Consider the following 24,687-nt stretch of genomic DNA (forward strand, 5'->3'; position numbering starts at 1 on the left):
AGGCAACGCTCAGAGCCAGGTGTCCCAAGGCCAGGTGGCCCTCCAGGCGGAAACAGGCAGCCGGGCATTGGGGGAGGAGCTGGGCGGAAATTCAAGGGTCTGTTTCTTTCTGAGCCCAGGCCCCTCCCTGTAGGATGAGATGCCCAACTGTAGGGGCGCTGGCCACACCGCAGCTCACACCTCTGGTTATTTCGCCTCCCTACTGAAACTGTTGTATTGTTTCTGACAATGTAGATTTTTTTTTTTTTTTTTTTTTTTTGCGGTACATGGGCCTCCCACTGCCGCGGCCTCTCCCGTTGCGGAGCACAGGCTCCGGACGCGCAGGCCCAGCGGCCATGGCTCACGGGCCCAGCCACTCCGCGGCATGTGGGATCTTCCCGGACCGGGGCACGAACCCGTGTCCCCTGCATCGGCAGGTGGACTCTCACCCACTGCGCCACCAGGGAAGCCCTCTGACAATGTAGATTTGACGTTCTTTTTCACTTATCCATACTTTATTTCAACTCATACCTTTCTCAACAACTGTATGCTAAAATACACATGACACAAAATTTATCATTAGTGACACTGAGTACACTGCCGGTGCCCACCCTGCCCTGCACCCAGCCCCCGACCATTTTTATCCACCAGAGGGAATCTCCGTGCCCCCCAGCGGTCACCCCTAGCCCCTCACCAGCCCTCAGCCAACACGAATCACCTTTAAATCTCTGCATTTGCTTATTCCGGGAAGCTCATCTGGGAGGAAACCATACAATCGTCGTCACTTTGCGGCTGGCTGCTTGAATGTAACACGTTTTCAAGGTTCGTTCGTGTCGTAGCGTGAATCGGAGCTCCATTCCTCTTTGCGGCTGAATCATGTTCTCTTGTACGGCCGGCCCACATTGGTTTATTCATCCATCCGTGGATGGACATCAGGGTTGGCAACTGTGAATAACGCTGCTATGAACGTGGGTGTGTGTGTTCGCTGAGCCCTGCTTTTAGTCCTCCGGGGAGTAGACACGGAAGTCTAACACAGGCTTTACTGGGGAACCCGAGTGGGCTTCTGAGAGCACAGCAGGGTGCAGATGCTCTGTCACCCAGCCTGGGTCAGGTCTGGAAGAGTAAAACTCCCCATCCTTTCCCACTCCCCTCCACCCAGCTGTTAGGGGAACCACTGACCGAAACCACCCCCCCACCCCCGCCCTGGCCAGACCCAATAGTAGCCACATTCATGAGTTATCTTACAACAGGGGCTCCTGGTAAGGAACGTGGAACTAACAAGCTACCACCAACCGGAAGAATTCGGGAAAGGCCCAAAGGAGAGAGGAAACGCCAGTCCGTATGTCCTACCAACCTCCCAGAATCCTTCTCGCTGGAATCCATCCAGGCTGAGCGATGTGTGCGTCACCAGCAAGGACCCTGAGTCAGAGTGATTGGCCAGAGGCAACCCGGAAACTAACCCCATCCCCATAAAACCCGAGACTGCGCGCCACGTGGCAGAGCCGCTCTCCTGGGGTCCCTTACCTGCTGCTCTCCGCCCGGGCGCCCCTTCCCAACAAAGGCTCCTGCTTCGTCAGCACGCGTGTCTCTTCGGACAATTCACGTTCGCGTGTCTGACAAGAGCCCACTCTCGGGCCCTGGAAGGGGTCCCCCTTCCTGCAACACAACCGCGACCCGGAAGCTGTGCCCGGGGAAGGGGTGCTGACCGGGTCTGAGCTCTAGGCTGGATCTCAGGAGTTCCAATCCACCAGCTTCCCAGACAGTCCGCTGCTCAAGAGCATACATGCCTGTGACGGCTTTGCCCGGTGCGTGTGCAAATGTCCTGCACCCTCCATCTCCTGCAGAGGCTCTGCCGTGTCCCTGAGGGCATCTGGATTTGAGACCCGGGGCCTGTCTTGGTCTGGGGAGGGGAAAGGGATTCCTGCAGAAGCCCATCAGGTAGGTCCTGGAGGCTGAGCACCACCTGTTCCAGGTGAGTCCAGGGATGCCCAGGTGTGGACTCTGCAGTGTGGCTGGGCTGGACTGTTTCCTTGGGGTCACCAGCTGTGGCGGCTAGGGGTTGAGGAGTGGGAGAGTCGCCAGGAGCACAGAGCCAAGCAGATACCTGCGGGGACCCTGAGCTAATTACCTACAAAAGCCACGGAGTAGGCAAATTGATTTGGAGCCTATACCAAAGTTTATCATTTATCAAGAAGGGGAACTAGCAGGAGATAAGAGACTGCCCTTCTGAGAGGGTTTGGGGAACCTGGTTTAGGTATTTGGTACACATGCCTGTTTGATTTCTTGCGGTCCTAAAACCCCCATCAGTCTGTGGACAGTCTGCACCCCCATCAGTCTGCGGACAAAGAATGTCGCCTGCCTTTTCAGTAAACAAGGATGTTGCGGCCACAAAGCCAACAGCCGCTGCAGCTGCACCTATGGTGCACCCTGAGGGGAATTCAGGATGCAGAAAAACAAGATACTGGCCCTAGACTGTTAAGATGCACATCAAAAAAAAAAGAGAGAGAGAGAGAGCAGCTTGCGAGAAGGCGAGAAGGAAGAAAAAAGAGGCACATCAAAGGAATGCGAAACAGGAGATGTGATTTCCAACTCCTAACCCAAAGCACACACGAAGGGGCCATTGAACAGCTGTGGGCTCTCGCCCTGGGCAAGCAGAAGAATGGGGAGGGGGTAGGACTGACTTCCGCCCCTACCCCAAGCTAGAGATGCCTGGTGGCCCAGGCCCCTCAGCTTTGCTCTCCTACCTGGGCAGCGCAGAGCAGAGGTGCCTGAGGTCTAGGGAAGCGTTGCCTGCACGCATATGCATTCAGTAGGCGCTCACCCCCGCGTTCATTCACCGCAGAACTATTTGTGGAGCACCTACTCCGTTCCACCTTCTGTTCCAGGCACAGGGGATGGGAGAGAACTTGAGCCCCAGGGGCAGCCCCTCCTCCACCCTGGGCCGACCTGCTGGGATATGAGCAGCCACTTCACAAAAGAGGCTGGAAGAGCGCAATTTGAGGCAGCAAAGAGATGCTCTCTGAACTGGACACTGTCCAGTAGTGAGTGCTGTCATGGGCTGGTGTTAGCAGGGAGGACCCATGGGTCAGGGGACTCTGGTGGGTGTGTAGCCCTCTGCAACCCCTCTGGAGCATAAATGGGCATATGATTTTGTAAAGTGGAAGCTCTGCATACTTTGTTACTCTGCAATTCCACCCCTAGGTATGTTCCCCAGAGAAACTCTGGCAGGGGACAGTAGGAGACATGAATGAAAGTGTTTGTAGCAGTCTGTTCCTAACAGCAAAGATCTGGAAACAACCTACATGTCCATCATCAGAACGGATCATGGTTCTGGGACAGATCTTACAGGGCAGTGTAAGGCGGCCGTGAGGAGAATGGGCTGCTGCTGAACAGCACAGAACGGATCTCACTGACAAAATGTTTAGTGAGAACAGCAAGGTGCAAAGGACTACAAATGCTATTGTTGAAGATGATGATTCAGAGCTATAAAATCATGATTCAGAGCTATAAAAATGAAGAGGTGTTAAAGATTTTGCTCAAGGAGGGACCCAGGCAGATGTTAGAAACTTCAAAAGAAAATAAAGAGGGGCTTCCCTGGAGTCCAGTGGTTAAGACACCTCGAGCTTCCACTGCAGGGGGCATGGGTTCCGTCTGCCCCGGGTGGCGGGGGGGGGGGGGGGGGAGCTAAGATCCCGCAGGCCCAAAGTTGCGGCCAAAAAGAAAACAAAGAAAAGAAAAAGACACCTTTATAGATAAGGAGTATTGAAGTGCATATGTAAATGGAGGAAAATCTGTATTTTTCCCCCTGGGGTGGAGGGAAGATAACTGAACCTCTGTGGATAAGAAAGAATTCCCATATCTGTCAGTTACCTGCCATTTACAATGAGTTGTAAAACAGCTGGGAGACAACGGAAGCCCAAGTCCCCGTAGCCCTGAAGCACCTGAAGCAACACGGTGTGTGGCTGACCCTTGGAATATTCTTCCATTCCTTTGCTTTCAGCCTGCCTGTGTCCTCAAACCTAAGGAGAGCAGCACACAGCGGGCAGCACACAGTTGGCTCTGGGTTTTTTATGGACTCAGCCACTCAATGACTTTCCGTTAGGAAGTTTAATGCATTTGCATTTATGGATTTTCATTTATCCATTTACATAATTACTGATAGGGAAGGATTTGCTCTTGGCATTTTGTTTATGGCTTTCAGTTCATCTTGTAACCTCTTTTCCTTTATTGGGTTTGTTGATTTTTAAAATATTGATATGCTTTGATTCCTTTCTCTTTCTCTTTTGTGTAACTCTATAGGTAATTTTGTGTGTGTGGTTACTTTGAGACTTACATAAAATATCATAGTTATAAAAGCCAATTTTAAGCTGATAACAACTTATGTTCAGTTGCATACAAGAGCCCTGTAGTTACCTCCCCCCACACATATTTCTTTTTAATTGAAGTATAGTTGATTTACAATATTATATTAGTTGCAGGTGTACAACATAGTGATTCAATATTTTTATAGATTATACTCTGTTTAAAGTTATAAAATATTGAGTATATTCCCTGTGCTGTACAGTATATCCATGTAGTGTCTTTATTTCATTTGGCGTAGTTTGTACTTCTCAATCCCCCATCCCAACCTTGCCCCTCCCTACTTCCCTTTCCTCACTGGTAGCCATTAGTCTGTTCTCTGTAACTGTGTTCCTGTTTTGTTATATTCACCGGTTGGTTTTATCTTTTCGATTCCACATATAAATGATAACATACAGTATTTGTCTTTATCTATTTCACTAAGTATAATACCTTCTAGGTCCATCCATGTGTTGCAAATAGCAAAATTTCATTCTTTTTTATGGCTGAGTAATATTGCATTTTATATGTGTATATTACATGTTCTTTATCCATTTATTTTAGATCAGCATTTAGGTGGCTTCTGTATCTTGGCTACTGTAGATAATGCTGCTATGAACATTGGGGTGCATGTATCTTTTCAAATTTATGTTTACGTTTTCTTTGGGTATACATCTGGGAGTGGAATTGCTGGATCATACAGTAGTTTTATTTTTAGTTGTTTAAGGAACCACCATAACGTTTTCAGTAGTGGCTGCACTAATTTGCATTCCCACCACACACACACACTTTATGGTATTGTCACAATTTATATCTATTCATACTGTGTACTTTTTAACACATTTATTAGTTATAGTTTAACACTTTTGTCTTGCAACTTTTAAACTAGAATTAAAAGTGATTTACCGCCACCATTACAGTGATATTCTGTATTTGTCTATATATTTACCTTCACCTACAGTTTTCTTATGCTATTGTGTTGTGTTTTTTGTACACTAAGATGTCAGTTTTATAAAGCTTAAAAACAAACAAAACACAATGTCTACATATATGAATATACAAATACATACATACACATATTATATATATATGCTAAGATTGTTTTGCAAAAGCACGGGAAGAATGTGACCTTGTAGGTGAATCTTATGGACATGCCTCTTCCTGAATGAAGCCAGACACAGAGACTGAGCTCTGTATGATCCTTTTTTTTTTTTTTCCGGCCACACCATGCGGCACCCAGGATCTTAATTCCCCGACCAGGGATTGAACCCGCGCCCCCTGCAGTGGAAGCTCAGGGTCTCAACCACTGGACCGCCAGGGAAGTCCCTGTATGATCCATTTTTATAATGTTCAAGAACAGGCAACACCAATCTATGGAGAAAGAGGCCAGGGTAGTGGTTCTATTGCCAGGGGTGAAGAAGAGTGCCTGAGAGCTTTCTGGGGCTGGGCAAGAGCTGCATCTTGAGCTGAGCAGTGATCACTCAAGTGCAGACATTTGTAAGATGAATCCTTATCCTTAGGGTTAGTCCACTAACTGCGTGTAAGTTACACCTCAATTAAAAGTTAAAGCAAAGGAATAGCAAACACGCAACTCAGGCACCGGCAACCTCTGACTGAGGGGTCGAGTGGACAGGATGGGAAGGAACACGGACAGAAATGGAAATTATCAGGAATGTCGCCCCTCTTTGGCACGGTTTTCAAGGTTGTTCATTCTCTGGTTATGCCTTCCATGTGTGCTACAGATATTATTTTGTATGTATTGAATGGTAACAAAGATTTTCAAAGTAAACATATAGGGATGTCCAATAACAATAACTACTTTTTTATATCTCTTATGCAGTATTTCTTTCCATTTGTCGTGAAAAAATTCAAGCTTAGAAAAGAAAATAGTTCAACGAGCAGCACATACACAGCACCTAAATTTAATGATTGTTAGCATTTTGCCGTATTGCTTCACTTATTTTTGGTCTTGCTGAAGTAATTTTAGAGTAAAGTAGACCTCCTCATTTCATTCCTACTGCATTTTGTAAGAAGTAGACTTGCTTTTTCTGGATCAATTAAGGTGTTACATTTCTTGGAAAACATAATTTGGTTAATCAGGAGCCTTCATTGTCTTAATGCAAAAAAGTTCCAAGTGCAGTGATTTCCAAGGAGCTAAGTTTTGACGTTTGTTCGATAAATGTTTCCAGAGTATCTGGTAAGAGCAAGATACTGTGTATTAGGTGCTGTGAAAGAAATCCAGTTGAGAAAACCATAACCCGAAAAGATACATGCACCCCAATGTTCACTGCAGCACTATTTACAATAGCCAAGACATGGAAGCAACCTAAATGTCCATCACGGATGAATGGATAAAGAAGATGTGCTACATATATACAATGGAATATTACTCAGCCATACAAAAGAATGAAATCATGCCATTTGCAGCAACATGGATGGACCTAGAGATTATCATACTAAGTGAAATAAGACAGACAAGGAAAAACAAATATCAAGTGATACTACCCATATGTGGAATCTAATTTAAAAAAAAAGAGAAAAGGAAAAAATGAACTTAGTTAAAAAACAGAAACGGAGTTACAGATCTCAAAAACAAACTTACGGTTACCAAAGGGAAAACATGGTTGGGGAGGGATAAATCAGAAGTCTGGGATGAACAGACACACACTACTATATATAAGATAGATAACCAACAAGGACCTACAGTAGAGCACAGGGAACTCTACTCAATATTCTGTGGTGACCTATGAGAAAAGAATCTAAAAAAGAATGCATATGTGTACATGTATAACTGAATCACTTTGCTGTACACCTGACACTAACACAACATTGTCAATCAACTAGACTCCAATAAAATAAAATTTTACAAAAGACAGAAAGAAATCCAGTGGCGTGAGACTTGGTCCTTGCTTTCACAATTTGGAAAGTAAAATAAAATATTCACACATATACCCCCCTCAATTTTTTAAAATAAAGTAACATAATGACATATTACTCCTAAGTACCTTGCATGAGAATACAGATATTTTAATATGTCAATTATATGTCAGTTAAAAAGAAAAGGATCATTTTCCTGCATGACAGCGACAGCACTGTCACACTCCCCAAATGAACAATAATGCCCTGATGTCATCTCCTATGTGACCATATTCAAAGTTGCCCCTTGTCTCCCCAAATATCTTTACAGTGGATTTGTCCAATCAGTCCTGGTCCAGAACCACGGTTGCATTTGTAAATCTCTTTAATCTACAGCAGACCCCTATTTTCCCCATGCCCTTAACCTGATGAGCAACTGGGATTGATTGTCCCAAGACAGGTACTTTATTTTTTTTGTTTAATTTTTATTTTATATTGGATTATAGTTGATTTACAAAGTTGTGTTAGTTTCAGGTGTAACTTATGTGGTTACTACAGAATGCTGAGTATAGTTCCCTGTGCTATTCAGCATGTCCTTGTTGGTTATCCATTTTATGTATAGTAGTGTGTATATGTCAATCCCAAACTCCTAATTTACCCCCACTTTTCCCCTTTGGTAACCACAAGATTTTTTTTTTTGAAGTCTGTGAGTCTGTTTCTGTTTTGTAAATAAGTTCATTTGTGTCATTTTTTAGATTCCACATATGTGATGTCATATGATGTTTGTCCCAGACAGGTACTTTAGACAAGGCAGACCAGGGTGAAGTGATGGAGATGAGTGAGGGGGCGTGGCTTTGCTTTAAGTGGTCAGGGACACTCTGGGAGGAGGGGCCACCTGGGCTGACCCAAGAGCCAGCCGCGCAAAGTTCTAGGGTGAGAGTGTGCCCAGCAGGGGCAAGGCACAGGCTCAGCATGTTTGAGGTGCAGCGTGGAGGCCAGAGTGGGCGGGCAGGCGAGCTGGAGGAAGGGCTGGAGGCGCAGTCAGAGGAGCCGGGGAAGCAGGTCACGAGGAGCAAGCGAGCCAGTGGACGAAGGCTGCCACAGACGTGCCAGCTAGATGACCGCCGTATCTGGCATCACCTGCTGGGCATGTGCGACGTGCTGGGCACTGCACTGAACGTTTGGTGCGGTCAACCCACCCGATCCCCACGACAGCCCCGTGAGTTCCTGACTATCACTCAGGACCCGCCAGGCTCTGCAGCAGTAACAAACTGCTCCGAAAAGCTCCGCCACTCGAAACCCTGCAGGTTTATGTCTTGCTCCTGCTATGTGGTGATCCATCCCAGGGTTGGTGACGGGCTCCAGGATGAATGTGGGACCGTCTGGCATTGCCATACCAGGGGAGAGCTCAGGAGGGGCCGTTAGGAGCTCCATTCCGGAAGCTTCTACTGACAGCTCATCCGTCAGAACTGACCGCACGGCTGTAACCACAAGAAGGACAGGAAGTTTCTTCCCACCGGGCGCCCAGAAGCTGGGAACCCGGAAATACCCTAGTAGCATTGTGGCCCCATTTTACAGATGAGAAAACTAGTTTAAAAAAGATCAAAGTAAGTTGCCCAAGGCCTCACACCTGGTTACTGGCAAGGCAGGGAGAGCTGGCCTGGACTTGGGCTTTGATGGCAGAGGCCTTGGCACAAGGATGCCGATGGGCGTGGTGGCTGTGGCTGTTCCTCCTGCCCCATGACACAGGGCACAAGCGTTTTGCCCGTCTGCCTCCGAAGGCTGGAATCTGCCTCCGGACACTTGCTTCCTAGCCCGGAGGTGCCCCAGGTCCCCGGCGGGCTGTGCAGCTGGTGGTGAGGGCTGGGACCGGGACCCCGGGCCTCCAATTCCCCCCCCCCCGAGAGGCATGTCCTGCACATGCTCGGTGCCCCACACCCAGACCAGGCTCTGGGCCCTGGAGGCTGCATCGCCCGGGGGCCTCTGGCTTTTCCTGGGTTTGGCCCAGCAGAGGCCCTTAGTCCCCGATCCTCCACAGCGGTGAGTTCTATGACCACCTCCCACCCGGGCCCTCCACCCAGCTCCAGCAGCCCCTGCGGGCCTGGCGAAGCCCCAGGTCCCCACAGCCCTGTGACTCCCTTCAGTAACGTCCAGTGAGACCCTGCGGAGTGGAATTCTGTCTCCCGTCAGGATATTGACTGATAATGGTCACTTCACCAGGGAGGTCTGGGAGGTTAGGCAGGGACCACTCACACAACAACTTCGACTGAGGGCTGCCTGAGGGCCAGGTACCATCTGAGGTTCTGGAAAATCCCTTCCGTCATGGAGTTCCCGTTCCATTGAGAGACAGACAAGAAACGCCATTAAACGAGGTCTGTTAGAAGGTGCTGGGTTTCCTAGACGGAACAAAAACAGGGAAGGGGCGCGAGTGTGCGGGAAGGGTCATAACTCTAAACAGGGAGGTCAGGACCCAGGGTGGGGGACAGGCTGGGCAACACGGGTCCCTCCCCGCAGAGCAAACAGCACGTGCAAAGGCCCTGGGGCAGGGCGATGGGTGCCCTGTGTGTTCAGGGGGAGCACGTGCAAAGGCCCTGGGGCAGGGCGATGGGTGCCCTGTGTGTTCAGGGGGAGCACGGAGGCCAGAAGCGGGAGGCAAGCGTGTCCAGCCTGGAGCGTGAGGACCTGGGCGTCCTTGGAGAGGAGCTGCAGGCTCTGGCTTGGACTTTCCAGAGCTGTGAGCCTGCACAGGTGAGAAGAGACTGTGGTGGACCCCGGCTAGAGGCCGGGGATGCGGCCCAGGAGGGAGATTCTGGTGGCAGAGGCCAGCACCTCCCACCAGGATTAGGTGCTGTACTGGGCTGCATGGTGTCCCCACAATTCATGTCCACCGGGGACCTCAGAATGTGACCTTGGACTTCCCTGGTGGCACAGTGGTTGAGGGTCCACCTGCCAGTGCAAGGGGCGCGGGTTCGATCCCTGGTCCCAGAGGATCCCGCGTGTGGCGGAGCAGCTGGGCCCGTGCGCCAGGGCTGCCGGGCCTGCACTCTGGAGCCCGTGGGCTGCAGCTGGTGAGCCGCCTGCCGCTGAGGCCTGTGTGCCTGGAGCCCGAGCTCCGTGGGGGGAGGGGCCCCGCGGTGGGGGGCATGAGCGCCCAGAGGGGATGGGCCCCACCCCCACACCCGCCCCCCGCTCACCGCGGCTGCAGAGCGCCCCCGTGAAGCCAAAAATAAATTAATTAATTAAATAAGTTAGGGCTTCCCTGGTGGCGCAGTGGTTGAGAGTCCGCCTGCCGATGCAGGGGACACGGGTTCGTGCCCCGGTCTGGGAGGATCCCACATGCCGCGGAGCGCCTGGGCCCGTGAGCCATGGCCGCTGAGCCTGCGCGTCCAGAGCCTGTGCTCTGCAACGGGAGAGGCCATAACAGTGAGAGGCCCGCGTACTGCAAAAAAAAAAAAAAAAAGTTCCACTAACTGATGAATTAAAAAAATATGGTCTAGGGACTTCCCTGGTGGTGCAGTGGTTAAGAATCCGCCTGCCAATGCAGGGGACATGGGTTCAACCCCTGGTCCAGGAAGATCCCACATGCCGCGGGGCAGCTAAGCCTGTGCGCCACAACTAGTGAGCCTGTGCACTAGAGCCCATGAGCCACAACTACTGAGCCCACGTGCCACAACTACTGAAGCCCGCATGCCTAGAGCCCGTGCTCCACAACAAGAGAAGCCACCGCAATGAGAAGCCTACACACCACAACGAAGAGTAGCCCCCGCTCACTGCAACTAGAGAAAGCCTGCGCCCAGCAGTGAAGACCCAACACAGACAAAAATCAGTCAACAAATATATATTTTTTAACAAATAAATAAAAATTTTAAAATGTGGTCTATCTGAGCAATGGAGTATCATTCAGCAAGAAGAAATGAAGTACCAATACATGTTACAGCGTAGATGAACCTTGAAAACAACATGCTGAGTGAAAGAAGCCAGACACAAACAAACCAGAAAGTAAATAAATAAAAAAGAAATAAAAGAAGAAAAAAAAGAAATAGAAATAAGTCAGACACAAGAGGCCACACATCGTATGATTCCACTCATACAAAATGTTCAGAACGGGCAAATCCAGAGAGACAGACTAGTGGTCACCCGGGGCTGGGGGAGAGGGAGCCTGTCAGTGGGTGTGGGGTTTCTTGCTGGGGTGCTGAAATGTTCTGAGATGCGATAGTGGTGATGGTCGCACAACTCAGCATGCTAAAAATCCACTGGAGTGTACGCTTTAACATCCTGAATGTTATGGTGTGTGAATTATAACGTAAAATTTTTTTTAAATGAAGACAAATGCAATAAAGACATTAAAAAAAAAGAAAAATGGAGTACTGCCTGACCCGCTAGCGTCCGAGTGCAGAGATTGGCAAAGCAGCCTGGGGTGGGTGGACGTCGAAGGCGCCACCGCTGTGCACTGCCCGCGAGACAGGCTGACCTGCGTGGATGCTGGTCCACAGCCGGGCTCCAGGACCTGCCAGGGCGTGGCTCTGGGCCAGCCAGGCCCCTCCTTCCTCACCTGTAGAATGGGGAAGGTAACGGTGCCCACCTGGGGCCGGGGGTGAGGAGGCCGTGGGTGGGCTTCCGAGGAGCCCTAAGAGCAGGGCCTGGACGGGGCGCTGTGTTACCCGTCCATCCACAGAGCCCTCGGAGCACCTGTCCCCAAGCCAGAGCCCCTCGAGATATTTTTTTCTGAGGTGCGATTCACAAAACACAAAATTACCCACCTTAAAGTGAACAATTTAGGGGCGTTTAGCATGTCGACAATGCTGTGCGACCACCACCTCTGTCTAGTTCCAAAACGTTGCATCACCCTGAAATAAGCCCCACCCCCATTAGCAGCCCCTCCCTCTCCCCTCCTCCAGGCCCTGGCAACCGTATCTGTGGGTTCATCTCTTCCAGGTGTTTCATATAAGTGGACCACTCGCGATATGGGACCTTAGACTTTCCCTCACTTGAGGCTGCTGGGAGATGAGAAAATAAAAATATGTCTCCACATGGTTACATGAATTGTCCTTTTCAAAAAAATTCTAAACAAACCCCAGATGCACTGCTTGGATGAATCTTAGTTCGTGGTGCGCTGTCACCATCAGCTGGACTTATTTATAACATAAAAATGCGTGAGTTCACCAACCCACCCAAGAACTAGAGTATCAATGATAACTCCCACCCGCCTCTGTGCCCCACACCTTCTCATCCCTCCCAGGGACCACTGAGTTTTGTGCTGTCACCTCACCTTTGTTGGATGGTAGTTTTAACACAAATGAACAATCACCCAGATATTCATCCCACACGCATCACAATGTCACGTTGCGTTTTAACTGTTTTCAGCTTTGTTGAAAGGGTGTCATGTTATAGGTCATCTTCTGGGACTCATTTTTTCCCACTGCATATTATGTCGGTAAAAAGCATCTTTGTTGTTGCAGGAAGTTGGCATCTGTTCTTTCTTTTCCACTACGGGGCAATATTCCATTGCAGAAACAGATTATAGCAGAGGTTTGGGGAGGGGAGGGTTCAGTATTTTTCCTTTTATAGAGACTACTGCTGTTATAAAAATGAACAAAATGGGGTCATTTGTAGAGACATGGATAGATCTAGAGACTGTCATACAGAGTGAAGTTAAGTCAGAAAGAGAAAAACAAATATCGTATATTAACACATATATGTGGAACGTAGAAAAATGGTACTGATGAACCGGTTTGCAGGGCAGAAATACAGACACAGATGCAGAGAACAAACGTATGGACACCAAGCGGGGAAAGGGACAGGGGGTGGGGGAGTGGTGTGATGAATTGGGAGATGGGGATTGACATATATACACTAATATGTATAAAATGGATAACTAATAAGAACCTGCTGTATAAAAAAATTAAATTTAAAAATTCAAAACATTAAAAAAAAAAGGCTACTGCTGTAAACATCATAGGTTGTCCTCTGTGAGCGTGTGTGTGTGTGTGTGTGTGTGTGTGTGTGTGTGTGTGTGTGTCTGTGTGTCCAGGGCACAGGCCTGGAGGGGGCTCAGCAGGGACAGAAACAAGAACAGGCTCCCACAGCAGAGAGGAGAGGAGGGTCTCCGGGGATGGATGGGAAGGTGGATGCCTGGGCTCGCCCAGCCCCGGTGCCCCGTTCATTTGCTCATTCATTCATTCTTTCAACAATAGCGAACTGGGGACTTTCCTGGTGGCGCAGTGGTTAAGACTCTGCGCTCCCAGTGCAGGGGGCTGGCGTTCCATCCCTGGTCGGGGAACTAGATCCCACATGCCACAACTAAGAGTTCTCAGGCCACAACTAAGGAGCCCTCGAGCCACAACTAAGACCCAGCACAACCAAATAAATAAATAACAGTAACGAATTGAAGGTTTCCTAAGTCCCTTTTAGGCTAGTAACAAATTCAAGCTCCCTGTTTTGGAGCTTCCACAGAGGTGGAGGGAACTAGAAAATAAGAAATCCACAAGGAGAGTTCCCATAAGGATAAGTGAGGAAGGACATGAAGTGGGGCTGAGGAGTTCTTAATTTTTTTAATCTTAAGCACTTTGGAGAGGGTGAATGGTAAATTTCCGCTGGAGGTGAGAGAAATAAGGTTGTAAGTGTGTCTCCCATCCCCCTTCCCAGACCCCTGACTGTGCTCCTTGGCCCACAGTCCCCTTTGTTAGAGTGCCAGAGGGGCCCGGCTTCTTTGGATGGAACGGCAGTCAGGGAAAGCCTCTGGAGGAGATGGCTGGCTGGAGCCAGCCTTTTGACCAGCTGGTCAGTGCAAAGGCCCTGCAGCTGGGGTAGGTCGAGTGGGGCTGGATGAGGGAGGTGAAGACGGAAGAAGACAGCAATGCCCCGAGCACTGCGCCCACCAGGAGGCCCCAGGCCCCAGGCAGTGGCTTAGACCAGGGCGTGGCCAGGCCTGGAACTGGCAGAGGAGGACAGCAGGTTGTGGGGGGGCGGGGAGCATGCACGTCATCGGAAGACACACCTGGCTGCCCCTTGAGACGGGGACTAGAGGGAGGGCAGGACGCCGCGGGATTCTGGAGTTGCGGCCCAGGCGCTTAGAGGAAACCCCAAGTCCTGAGCCTTGCTCCAGGCCTGGCAGGGGCTTCTGCACACCTGACAGGGCTCCTAACTCTCCGTCGTCCATCAGCAGGGTGGCGGTGGTCCATGTCAGGCTGAGTCACCCACCTGGCAGGATGCAAAGGCCTCGGGGCACTCTGCTTTGACTTCTGCAAGAAGCAGCAGCTGCAGGCTCTGAGCCAACTTGGTTCTCACTCAGGAGCTGCCGACTTCAAGGGCTGGAGCCCTCTGGGGCTGGGAAAATGCGGGCTAAAGCTCGGCGCCCTGGACCCAGCAGTCACTCACTCCTTCTCCCTCCAGGCCTTCGAGGAGGCTATTGGCACCCGATGTGCCTCCTAGGACCAGAGCCGCCAGCCCCCCGCACAGCCCCCCATGCCGTGGGCACCCTGGGAAGCCCCTCCCCCTCAGCAGTCCCTGCCCCTCCCCCTCCCCTCAGCCCCTGCCAGCCGCCAATCCTCTTTCGGTCTCTGGATTCGCCCGTCTGGATGCTTCATGTAAATGTCTTTGTACAAGATGTGGCCTTTTGCGTCGGGCTTCTTCCACTCGCAGGACGCTTCCTAGGTTCAGCCACACTGTAGACTGTGTCCGTGCTTCTTTTTATTTTATTTTATTTTGGCCGTGCCCCGCGGCTTCAGGGATCTTAGTTCCCTGACCAAGGATCAACCCTGTACCCCCTACAGTGGGAGCGCAGAGTCCTAACGGCTGGACCGCCAGGGAATTCCCAGTGTCTCTTTTTTAAATTAACTTTGGGACTTTCCTGGTGGCGCAGTGGTTAAGAACCTGCCTGCCAATGCAGGGGACACAGGTTCGAGCCCTGGTTCGGGAAGACCCCACATGCCACGGAGCAACTAAGCCTGTGAGCCACAACTACTGAGCCTGCGCTCTAGAGCCCGCGAGCCACAACTACTGAGCCTGCACTCTAGAGCCTGCGAGCCACAACTACTGAGCCCGCGTGCCACAACTACTGAACCCGCACACCTAGAGCCTGTGCTCTGCAACAAGAGAAGCCACCGAAATGAGAAGCCCATGCACCGCAGCAAAGAATAGACCCCCGCTCGCCGCAACTAGAGAAAGCCCATGAGCAGCAATGAAGATCCAATGCAGCCAAAAATAAAAAATAAATCTATTAAAAAATTAAAAAATAAAATTAACTTTACTGAGGTATAATTCACACACAGTTAAATACTCGCATTTCAAGGGTTTTGACAACTGTATAAAGCCATGTATCCACCAGACCCCAATCACCATAGGACACTCGTCCCCTCCAAAGCCCTGCCTGTCCTTTCCCGATCCATCCCCCCAGCCCAGGCAACCGACAAGCGATCCGTCTCTGACGGGTGAATCCCACACAGGATGAATCCCTACAGCAGAGGTCTTCTGGGTCTGGCTTCTCTCCCTTTACGTACAGGGCGTCAAGGTTCGCCGCGCTGCTGCGTGGACAAGATGCTCATTCTCTCCACCCCAGAGCGCGGATATCCCCATTTGTTTCTGCTTTCCCCTGTGATGGACATTTGTTTCCAGCTCTGGGCTACTCTGAATAAAGCTGTAATGAACATTTCCCATCAGGCACCCTGAGTAAACAGCCAGGAGTGGGATTGCTGGGTTGTAGGTTTATGTTCAGCCATCCTTGCCTGGGGGACACAGGTACAGACCTTCCCTCTGGGCTTGAGGCTGGAAGGGGCTGGCTGCAAGGCCAAGGTGGGTGGCGCCCTGAGGTTACCCGGGACTGAAACCAGCCCGGAGCCCCCTTAGAACCCTGGCTGTCACCATCCCACCCTTCTGGGAGCCAGGAAGCAAATTCCCATCCTGCCCCAAAGTCTGAAGTCCTTGAGATGAGCCTAGGCCCGGAGCAGCTTTGCCTAAAGTCCCCTAGCGGAGGATAAAGACCTTTTCGGGACGAGACCACCAGCTCCCCCTTCAGCAGTGCTCCTCGATGGCTGGAGTTAGCTTGGGACGGGCCTGGGAGGTGCTGGTGTTCTAGGGAACTCTCCTTGAGGAAGCTGGCTGTCTCCATTGTTCTAGTTAATCCTCCTTATTATTCCAGGGGAGATGACCTAGGCACAGAGAAGCCAGGTGGCTACCCAGGCTTCCCCGCTGTGCCTAGAGGGGACCCACCCAGACACTCACCCACTCTGCCGTCCAGCCCATGGCTGGGGAGGAGTGTCCTCCCAACACACACACCAGTGGTGTTTCAGTGGCATTTGAGGAGTGGATTCACCTCTGGGCATCGTGGACTGGAGTGATAGAGACAGGAACGCCTAGGTTTTGCTGGTATCCACTACCACTGTTTGGAGGAATGATCCAGAACTTGTAAGTAATGACTTCAGCATGCTCTTCCGTGGTCCAGTTGGAGCATCATTGAAGGACTACTTAATACTTCAAGGCCAGGGTCACCAAACTCATTCTGTAAAGGGCCGCATGGCACATATGGCTCTGCCAGTCGCACGGCCACCTTTGCAGCTACTTAGCTTTCCAGGTGCAGCTTGGAAGCAGCCAGAGACACTAAATAAGCAAGTGGGCGTGGCTGGGTTGCAATAAACTTTATTTACCGAAGTAGGCAGTTAATCTCTAGAATATATAAAGACCTGCAACTCAAACAATCCAGTTAGAAACTGGTCGAAGAACTTGAGCAGACATTTCTCCAAAGAAGTTAAACAAATGGACCAGTAAGCAAATAAGATGCTCCGCATCACTAATCATTAAGGAAATGCAAACCAAAGCCACAGTGAGAAACCACAACCACTAGGATGGCTATTTTTGTAAAGCAGAAAATAACAAGTGCTGGTGAAGATGTGGAGAAATTGGGATCGCTGACGGGAATGTCAAATGGTGCAGCTTCTGTGGAAAACAGTAAGGTGGCTCCTCAAAAGATTAAAAATAGAATTACTAGCAATTCCACTTCAGGATATATATCCAAAAGAATTGAAGACAGGATCTGGAAGAGGTACCTGTACACTCACGTTCGTAGCCGCGTTATCCACAATAGCTAAAATGTGGAAGCAACCCAAGTGTCCTTCAGTGGATGAATGGCTAAACGAAATGTGGCGTATACGTACAATGGAATATTATTCAACCTTAAAAAGGAAGGAAATTCTGACGCATGCTACAACACGGATGAAACTTTGGGACATTATATGCTAAGGGAACTGAGGCAGACATTAAAAGACAAATACTGTAGGATTCCACTTTTATGAGGTACCTAGAGCTGTCAGATCCATAGAGACAGAAAGTGGGAGGGTGGGTGCCGGGGTGGAGGGAAGAGGGAGCAGGGTGTTAGAGTTTTTGCAGGGGGATGGCATTAGTGTTTAATGGGGGCAGAGTTTCAGTTTGGGAAAATGGAAAATTTCTGGAGATGATGGTGGTGATAGTTGCACAGCAATATGAATGTATCGTACACCCTGAGGTGTACACTTAAAAATGGTTAAGATGGTAATTTTTAAGTTATGTGTATTCTACAAATATTAAAAAAATAAAAAGAAAGAAAACACTGGGACTTCCCTTGTGGTTTGGTGGTTAAGGCTCTGCACTTCCACTGCAGGGGGCACAGGTTCAACTGCTGCTTGGGGAACTAAGATCCCACGTGACGCAGGGCATGGCCAAAAAAAACAAACAAACGAAAAACAACAAAAAAGGAAAAAACCAAGAGGAGGGCTGGATTTGCCCCCTTAGACCATAAGTTTGCTGATCCTTGATGCAGGGGTTCTTCACCCGTGTTTACCTTTCTGTTGACAATTGATTCAAAGCTCTGAGTCTGTGACATTATCTCCATGTTAACTTGTAGGTTTTTGTCAAACAGAAGACAGATGATTTCTCTGAGACAGAAAAGATAATCAAAGGTTAATGTTTTGCCCTGGGAAACAATAACCAGTTTTGAATCGGACTGACCAATCTTACTCTAACATTCTTCTTTTCAAATCCCTATAAATAAACAGTCCCTCAAATTCTACCCAGGAACCATCTTTACTGTCTGGCTGGTTCCCTTGTTACTGAGTTAGCTAAACCTCTAGCCCACTTTTTGCTCCATATTCATATGAGAGTTTATTTGTTTTTTAATTTTTCAGCCACACCATATGGCATGTGGAATCTAAGTTCCCTGACCAGAGATCGAACCCACACCCCCTAGATTGGAAACACAGAGTCTTAACCACTGGACTGCCAGGCAAGTCCCTGAGAGTTAGTTTTTAATTTCTTGAAAATTACACTGGTGAAGTCTCAATGACACAGGAATGCAGCCCCCTGTCTGTTTTAAGGCACACAAACCACCCCCCACTCCCAGCACCTGTGACAGACATTACTAATCCATCACAGAATTCTCAGAACTCTTAAGTTTAAGACTCTAGGTAGCTGCCACCAGTCCCTTTGAAACGACACCCATTCACCATTCCTTTCATAGAAGGTAGCAGCAGTGCTGGAGGCCTGTCTGGGTGGGCAGGTGGCACCTCCATGGAAGGTGGTGTGTTTTGGCTTGTTGAGTAAGCAAGTCAGGGGTGGTTTTTTTCACTCAACATCCTTTCCACAGGTTTCTTGACTGATTGCTGGGCACTGGGCTGAGCACCAGAGGTCAGAGGTCAGAGCTGAACAGGATTTTGTCCTTTCCTCGGGAGGTTTGGAGACCCAGGAGGACAAGGTGCAAGTGCTTGCAGTGGAGAGGTATCACTTCTTAGTTGTATGACCTTGGGCAAGTCACTTCTCTGGGCATCAGTTTCTTCCCCCATTAAATGGGAGTAACCATAGGAATCTACCTCCCAGGGTTGATGTGGGCATAAGAGTTACTTCCTGTAAAGAGAGTTGCCTGCACATAGCAAGGGCAGTTGATTCTCACTGTTCATGGTACTGTGAATGAAGAATGTTTGCTGCCATATCGGTAAACAAAGGATGTTGCAGCCATCCAGCCATCACATTACAGCTGCCCCAACGGTGCATTCTGGGAAGACTCAGGATGAGAAGCAGAGGGTACTGGCCCCGGATAGCTGAGCTGCATATCAGAGGAATGATTTCAATGAGCCCAGACTTTGCATCTTCCCATACATAGCGAAGCGCTAAATTCCTTAACTTGTGATGTCTGGTTTTCCTTATTTAACAGTAATCTTTCAATGTTCCGACTACCTGGTCTTAGTTTCAAAAACTCCTATAGATCCTGGCTCCCCGCCCCTTGCCCATTTGGGACAGTCTCTCAGAGTTTCTGAGATGCTGTGTCCCAGGCTTAAGTCCTTAGGTTTGTCCATCGAATAAAGCATAACTCTGAACTTTTAGGTTGTGCATTTTTTTCAGTCGACAGTACTCATGCTCTATAACGTTGCCACCAGCACAGGATTAGCGGATTCTGAACCTGCTCTGGGAAAAATACATTTAGGTTCCTGCCACCCTCTGGTCACAACATTTTTGTCAACCGTTCAATACATCACTGTGTGTTTATGTGTGTTTCTGTTTAAAAGACATCTTATTTCATATATGCTGTTGATTCATTACCATTGTTTACTTTTGAACAGCGAAATCGCCAACAAAAAGCACAAAGATCCGAAGAATGTTGTGGGGCTCCAAGGACAAAGGACGGCCCTGCTTGAAAAGGTGTCAGCGTCACAGCCCCTACCGGACTCTTACTCACCCGCCCCACCCTGTTGCCATGGTTACAAAATTCCTGAGCCCACCTGGGCGACACTCATCTGAGCAACAGGGACCTGTCCCAAATAAGCAAAGGCATCTGCCCCGTCCCACTGCCACCCTACAGAAGGAAGGTGTATGTGCCTCGACCAATCAGTAAACGAGATTTTCACCTCAGACCATTCCTTTGTTTCCTGGCTATAAAAACTGATCAATAGCACATGCTCAGGCTCGACTCTCCCAGACTGCTAGGACGTTGGCCCGCTGTTCTGGCAGCGACCCTTCCCTCCAATAAATTCTATCTTCTTTACGTTCTGCCCTGTGTCTGGAAATTCTTTTCCGGCCCGCGTTCGGACCGCGACAGATGTGGCCCTAAATGGCCCACAGGACCCTTGTTTGCGGTACGAGAGCTGCTGATGCGAGGCAGTGGCCTCCCTCACCCTCAGCTGGGAAAGGGGGCCTGGGGCAACAAACACTTTGCCCACAGAAGCATTTGAGTACTGATTTGGGGGTTACGTGAAACACTTAGCGAATAGGCAAATTCGCAGATATGGAATCTGAGTCACAAGGATGGAGTTGGCACAGACCATGGTGGGCGTGTCACACAGAGGAGGGTGGCAGCCTGAGCAACTGAGCTGGGCCCAAGGCCAGGGGAATCGAGCATACCTCGCCTCCCTTCCCTTCCACTGTCGAGGGCCCAGAAACCTTTTCCAAACGCACATCCCGTCTCATCTGCCCCCTTCCTAACTTCTGCCCTGTCACTTCCCAAGTTTAGGGCGAATATCTCCTTCCCAGGGTGTGCTGGGATCCTGGAGGCATGTCTCCGGGGGATCCCACTGTCTGCCCTGCCCGTTCTCTGCACTTTCCTGGGTTGAAAATTTACAACTGTCTGTGCAATCATTGCCCGTCTTGTCCCCCGACCCCAACCACTAGACAGGAAGGTCTTGAAGGAGGGGATTCTATGTTTTTCTTCTGTGGCAACTCTGGGTGTTGAGAAAACAGTCATTGGATGAAGTGAGGGGATGGATGAGGACCTGAGGGCAGGCTACAACTGACCACATGGCATTGCAAGACCTTGTCTTTGGAAAACAAAGGTGTGGCCCAGGAGACCCATTGTCCCTTCCAGCTTTGATGGTCTCTGGCCCCAGTCCGGGGTGTGGAGTGCCTGGGAGCCTGTCCCTCAGAAGTGTGTTCCCACAGGCTGGTGCAACCTTCCAGGGCTATTACTGAAGACTGGGAGTGGCAGGGAGGGTTGTTTAGAATTCTGCATTTGCAAAAGCAATAATGGGAAGTTATGGGAGCAATTCACACTCAAGGTGTAAAGTGAAAAGGACCGGCTCTTCCCAAAGCAACCACTGTTAACAGTTTCTCCTGTGAGAGAATCCGGGCTCTTTCTCTTGCTGGCTGTGTGACTTTTTGGACGCGCAGGCCCAGCAGCCATGGCTCACGGGCCCAGCCACTCCGCGGCATGTGGGATCTTCCCGGACCGGGGCACAAACCCATGTCCCCTGCATCGGCAGGCAGACTCTCAACCACTGCGCCACCAGGGAAGCCCTGGCTGTGTGACTTTTTTACCTAACTTCTCTGGGCCTCAATTTTCTCATCTGTAAAATAGGGATATAATAGCAAGTACTTCATGGGATCATTGTGAGGAATAAATTAATATATGGAAAGACTACTGCCTGGTACATGGTAAGCAATGGGTTAGCTGTTATAGTTACCCAATGTACTATATATGCATACATAGTATAGTATTAGGGACCCTATATCTGTATATACATACATAAAACTATATACACATGTAGGTATGGTATACACACATCTCTCTCCAGTGACTTTCTTTATTTTTTAATTAATTTATTTATTTATTTATTTTTGGCTGCACTGGATCTTCGTTGCTGTGCGCGGCCTTTCCCTAGTTGCGGCGAGTGGGGGCTACTCTTCGTTGCGGTGCGCAGGTTTCTCATTGCGGTGGCTTCTCTTGTTGCGGAGTATGGGCTCTAGGCGCGTGGGCTTCAGTAGTTGTGGCTCGTGGGCTCTAGAGTGCAGGCTCAGTACTTGTGGTGCATGGGCTTAGTTGCTCTGACGCATATGGGATCTTCCGGGACCAGGGTTTGAATCCGTGTTCCCTGCATTGGCAGGCGGATTCTCAACCACTGCACCACCAGGGAAGTCCCTTGGAGCACTTTTTATCTGAGCATCTCTGCCTCTAAGAATCTGCTGTGTATTATTCCATAGAAAGGATGCACCAGGATTTACCTAACCTTAGGACTTGTGGGCTATTTCTTAGGTTTGGTGCAGTTTGGGGGACAGTTTGTAACTATCGAGCGCAATTTTAAATGCATAACCTGCAACGCAGTCGTTCCCTTTCTAGGAATTTATTCTATCCAATCTCCAGCCCTGGGGTACACAGGCCACGTCCCAGGTATTAATGGCGGCTATGGCACATGTGCGCCCCCCAGATGCGCAGACAAGGGATGTAGTGTAAGGCTGCAGCAGAACTGGTTGGAGGGCGACCGTTGGCTCATGCCCAGGCTTGCAGCTCCCCTGTCATTCCCAAGGAGGCGGGCCTGCTACTGACCCCGCCCCAACCATCTGGTCCCGCCCCAACAGGCTCCGCCCCACCGCCAGCGCCACCACCCACTGAGCGCGGCCGCCCGGCAGGCCCCGCCCCGCCCCAGCCAGGCTAGCCCCCAGGCTCCGCCCCGCCCGGCACTCTGTGCGCTTGCGCCGGCGTCTCAGGCTCCCGGGCCCGGCGGCCGCGGCTCTTTTGTCTCCGGGCCGGAGCCCGAGCTGGATCCTGAGCTAGGGTCGGAGCCCAGGTCAAGACTGGGTTGGAGTCGGATCGCGTCCGCAGCCCGGGCTACCCGATGGGGCGCGCCCCCTGCCCACCGCCCCCGGCCCGTGCCGTCGCCTGAGCCCCGGCCTGCCTGGCCCGGCCCGCGCCATGGAGTCCGGCCGCGGCGGCCTGGAGACCGTGGGCAAGTTCGAGTTCTCGCGCAAGGACCTGATTGGGCATGGCGCCTTCGCCGTGGTCTTCAAGGGGCGCCACCGCGAGGTGAGGGGCCGGCCGGCCCGGACAGAGCGCCGGCGAGGGCGGCCCCCCCGCCCCGGGGTCCCTCTCCCCATCCCCCGCTCCAGGGACCCCCCCCCGTCATCCCCACCGCCGGCCACCCCCATCCCCACCTCCACACCCCGGAGGCCCCCTCATCCTGCCGGGGACCCCACATGAACACAGCCGGGCGCCCCTCGTCTCACCCCACAGCCCCGGGACCCCACGTCCCCCTCACATGCACTCCTGACCCCCTCATCTCCAGGGACCTGCTGGGCGCTTGGCCTGGGCAAGGCCTTCAAGGCGTTCCCGGGTTCCCCGCCCCTGAGGGACACCCGCGCTTGGTTTTCAGAAACACGACCTGGAGGTCGCTGTCAAGTGCATTAACAAGAAGAACCTGGCCAAGTCGCAGACTCTCCTGGGGAAGGAGATCAAGATCCTCAAGGTGAGCTGGCCTCAGCAGCAGGGGGAGCGGGTGATGGGCGAGGGCGCTCCGCTCACAGGAAACCTGGCTTTCTGTCCTAGGAATTGAAACATGAAAACATCGTGGCGTTGTATGACTTCCAGGTAAGGCTGCCGGCGCCGTCTTGGTGGGGACGGGCTGTGCTCCCCTCCGCCCCTGTCCCCACCGGCCCCAGTACAGCCTCAGGCCCCGCTGACTTAAGTCCCAGTCCAGCCAAGTGCTGGAGACCCTGGCCAGGAGTGGACTCTTCCAGGCTAGCGTCTCGTACTGGGGGAAGGAGCTGGGCACCCCCCTGTGTGGATGGGCGTCGGAGGCCTGCTGGGACCTTGGAGACCCCACCCTCAGCCCAGTTCTTGGGCCTGGGTTTCCTCTGGGCGTGTTGGGAGAGCTCCCACCTTCCCCCGCCACCTGAGTGCCAGGGGCACCAGCGCAGCTCCACCGAGGGAGGTCTGGCTACAGCGTGGCCCTCGGGGGTGTCTGGCCCAGCGGCCGCGACGGTGAGTCCTGTCCCCAGCGCAGGCTCAGGGCAGCCCTGCCGGCCTGGACCACCTGTCTGGGCCAGCGGATTGTTTGTTGACATTACCCCAGCGGCCTGGCATTGGCCACTGTCTCCCTGTGTCAGACTGGGGGAGGGGCGGGGCTAAGGGAGATTCCTTCTTGCCGGCAGCTGGGGCCAGCCACCCGGGCAGGAGGGAGGCGGGTGCCCGGCTGATGAGGCCATCTCAGGCCTAGCTGGCCCAGAAGACCGCGGCCTGTTTCCCCCAGTGACCCCGGGCCCCCAGGCCTGGCGGTGGGGGGGGCCCGGCCTCGGCCCAGGTCTGGGACCCTGGAGACCCAGTTTGGGGACCAGGAACCTGAGGCAGCAGATCTGAGGGCCGAAGTGCTGACTAATGGTTTTGAAACCTGTTTACTGAGGCCACGGGACCAGCCCCTGGCTGAGGGGAAGTTCCCAGCCTGGCTGTCTGTGTTTTGGTGGCCTCCTCCCTCCTTCCCTGTCCTCTCCCTCCCGCTTCAGAGCGGGGCTGCGGCCTTGGGGGCTGTGGCATGACATGAGGTGACTTGGGGAGGGCCCAGGTCCAATGTGACAGCGACAGGAAGTGCCTGGAAGCTGTGTTCTGGGGCCAAGAGGGCGGCCCCCTTCCCCCTCCTCCTCTCCCACCCTTCCCTGTCCCCTGCCCCCGCCTCTGCCCGCCCTCCTTCCTGGCTGGGCCACACACCTGGTTGTGGGCAGTGCCACTTCCTCCAGGGCTTGCAGTGCTGTGGCTTCCCTTGTGCAGAGGAAGTGCTTAAGGCCAGCCAGCCTCTC

General features: G+C 51.4%; 2 protein-coding genes and 1 long non-coding RNA gene across 7 annotated transcripts in view; 2 read left to right on the forward strand and 1 right to left on the reverse strand.

The window, feature by feature from the left end:
- MMP17 (matrix metallopeptidase 17) overlaps positions 1 to 20,181 on the forward strand; it is a 48,854-nt gene extending 28,673 nt beyond the window's left edge. For 2 of the 3 annotated variants that reach the window (XM_027125165.1, XM_027125162.1), the window contains 2 exons: positions 18,785 to 18,915; positions 19,755 to 20,181. The gene's annotated coding sequence lies outside the window, so the exon portion shown is untranslated. The remainder of the gene's footprint in view (positions 1 to 18,784; positions 18,916 to 19,754) is intronic. The other variant, XM_027125163.1, reaches the window with a different exon arrangement.
- A 1,763-nt stretch (positions 20,182 to 21,944) lies between these two features.
- Positions 21,945 to 23,954, reverse strand: LOC113630001 (uncharacterized). Its single transcript, XR_003436788.1, has 3 exons — positions 23,777 to 23,954; positions 23,316 to 23,439; positions 21,945 to 21,995 (listed from the first exon to the last, which is right to left on the reverse strand). It is a non-coding gene; the product is annotated as an uncharacterized LOC113630001 (long non-coding RNA).
- ULK1 (unc-51 like autophagy activating kinase 1) overlaps positions 22,592 to 24,687 on the forward strand; it is a 34,221-nt gene continuing 32,125 nt past the window's right edge. Inside the window, exons 1-3 of one of the 3 annotated variants that reach the window (XM_027125166.1) lie at positions 22,592 to 22,924; positions 23,271 to 23,363; positions 23,444 to 23,485. In XM_027125166.1, the coding sequence (XP_026980967.1) occupies positions 22,814 to 22,924; positions 23,271 to 23,363; positions 23,444 to 23,485 (246 nt within the window). In that variant the 5' untranslated portion in view covers positions 22,592 to 22,813. The remainder of the gene's footprint in view (positions 22,925 to 23,270; positions 23,364 to 23,443; positions 23,486 to 24,687) is intronic. The other 2 variants (XM_027125167.1, XR_003436787.1) reach the window with 2 other exon arrangements.

The sequence above is a fragment of the Aethalodelphis obliquidens genome, unplaced genomic scaffold (assembly GCF_003676395.1).
Source record: "Aethalodelphis obliquidens isolate GAN/ISIS:26980383/991018 unplaced genomic scaffold, ASM367639v1 scaffold28, whole genome shotgun sequence".
In the NCBI taxonomy this organism is placed as follows: domain Eukaryota; kingdom Metazoa; phylum Chordata; class Mammalia; order Artiodactyla; family Delphinidae; genus Aethalodelphis; species Aethalodelphis obliquidens.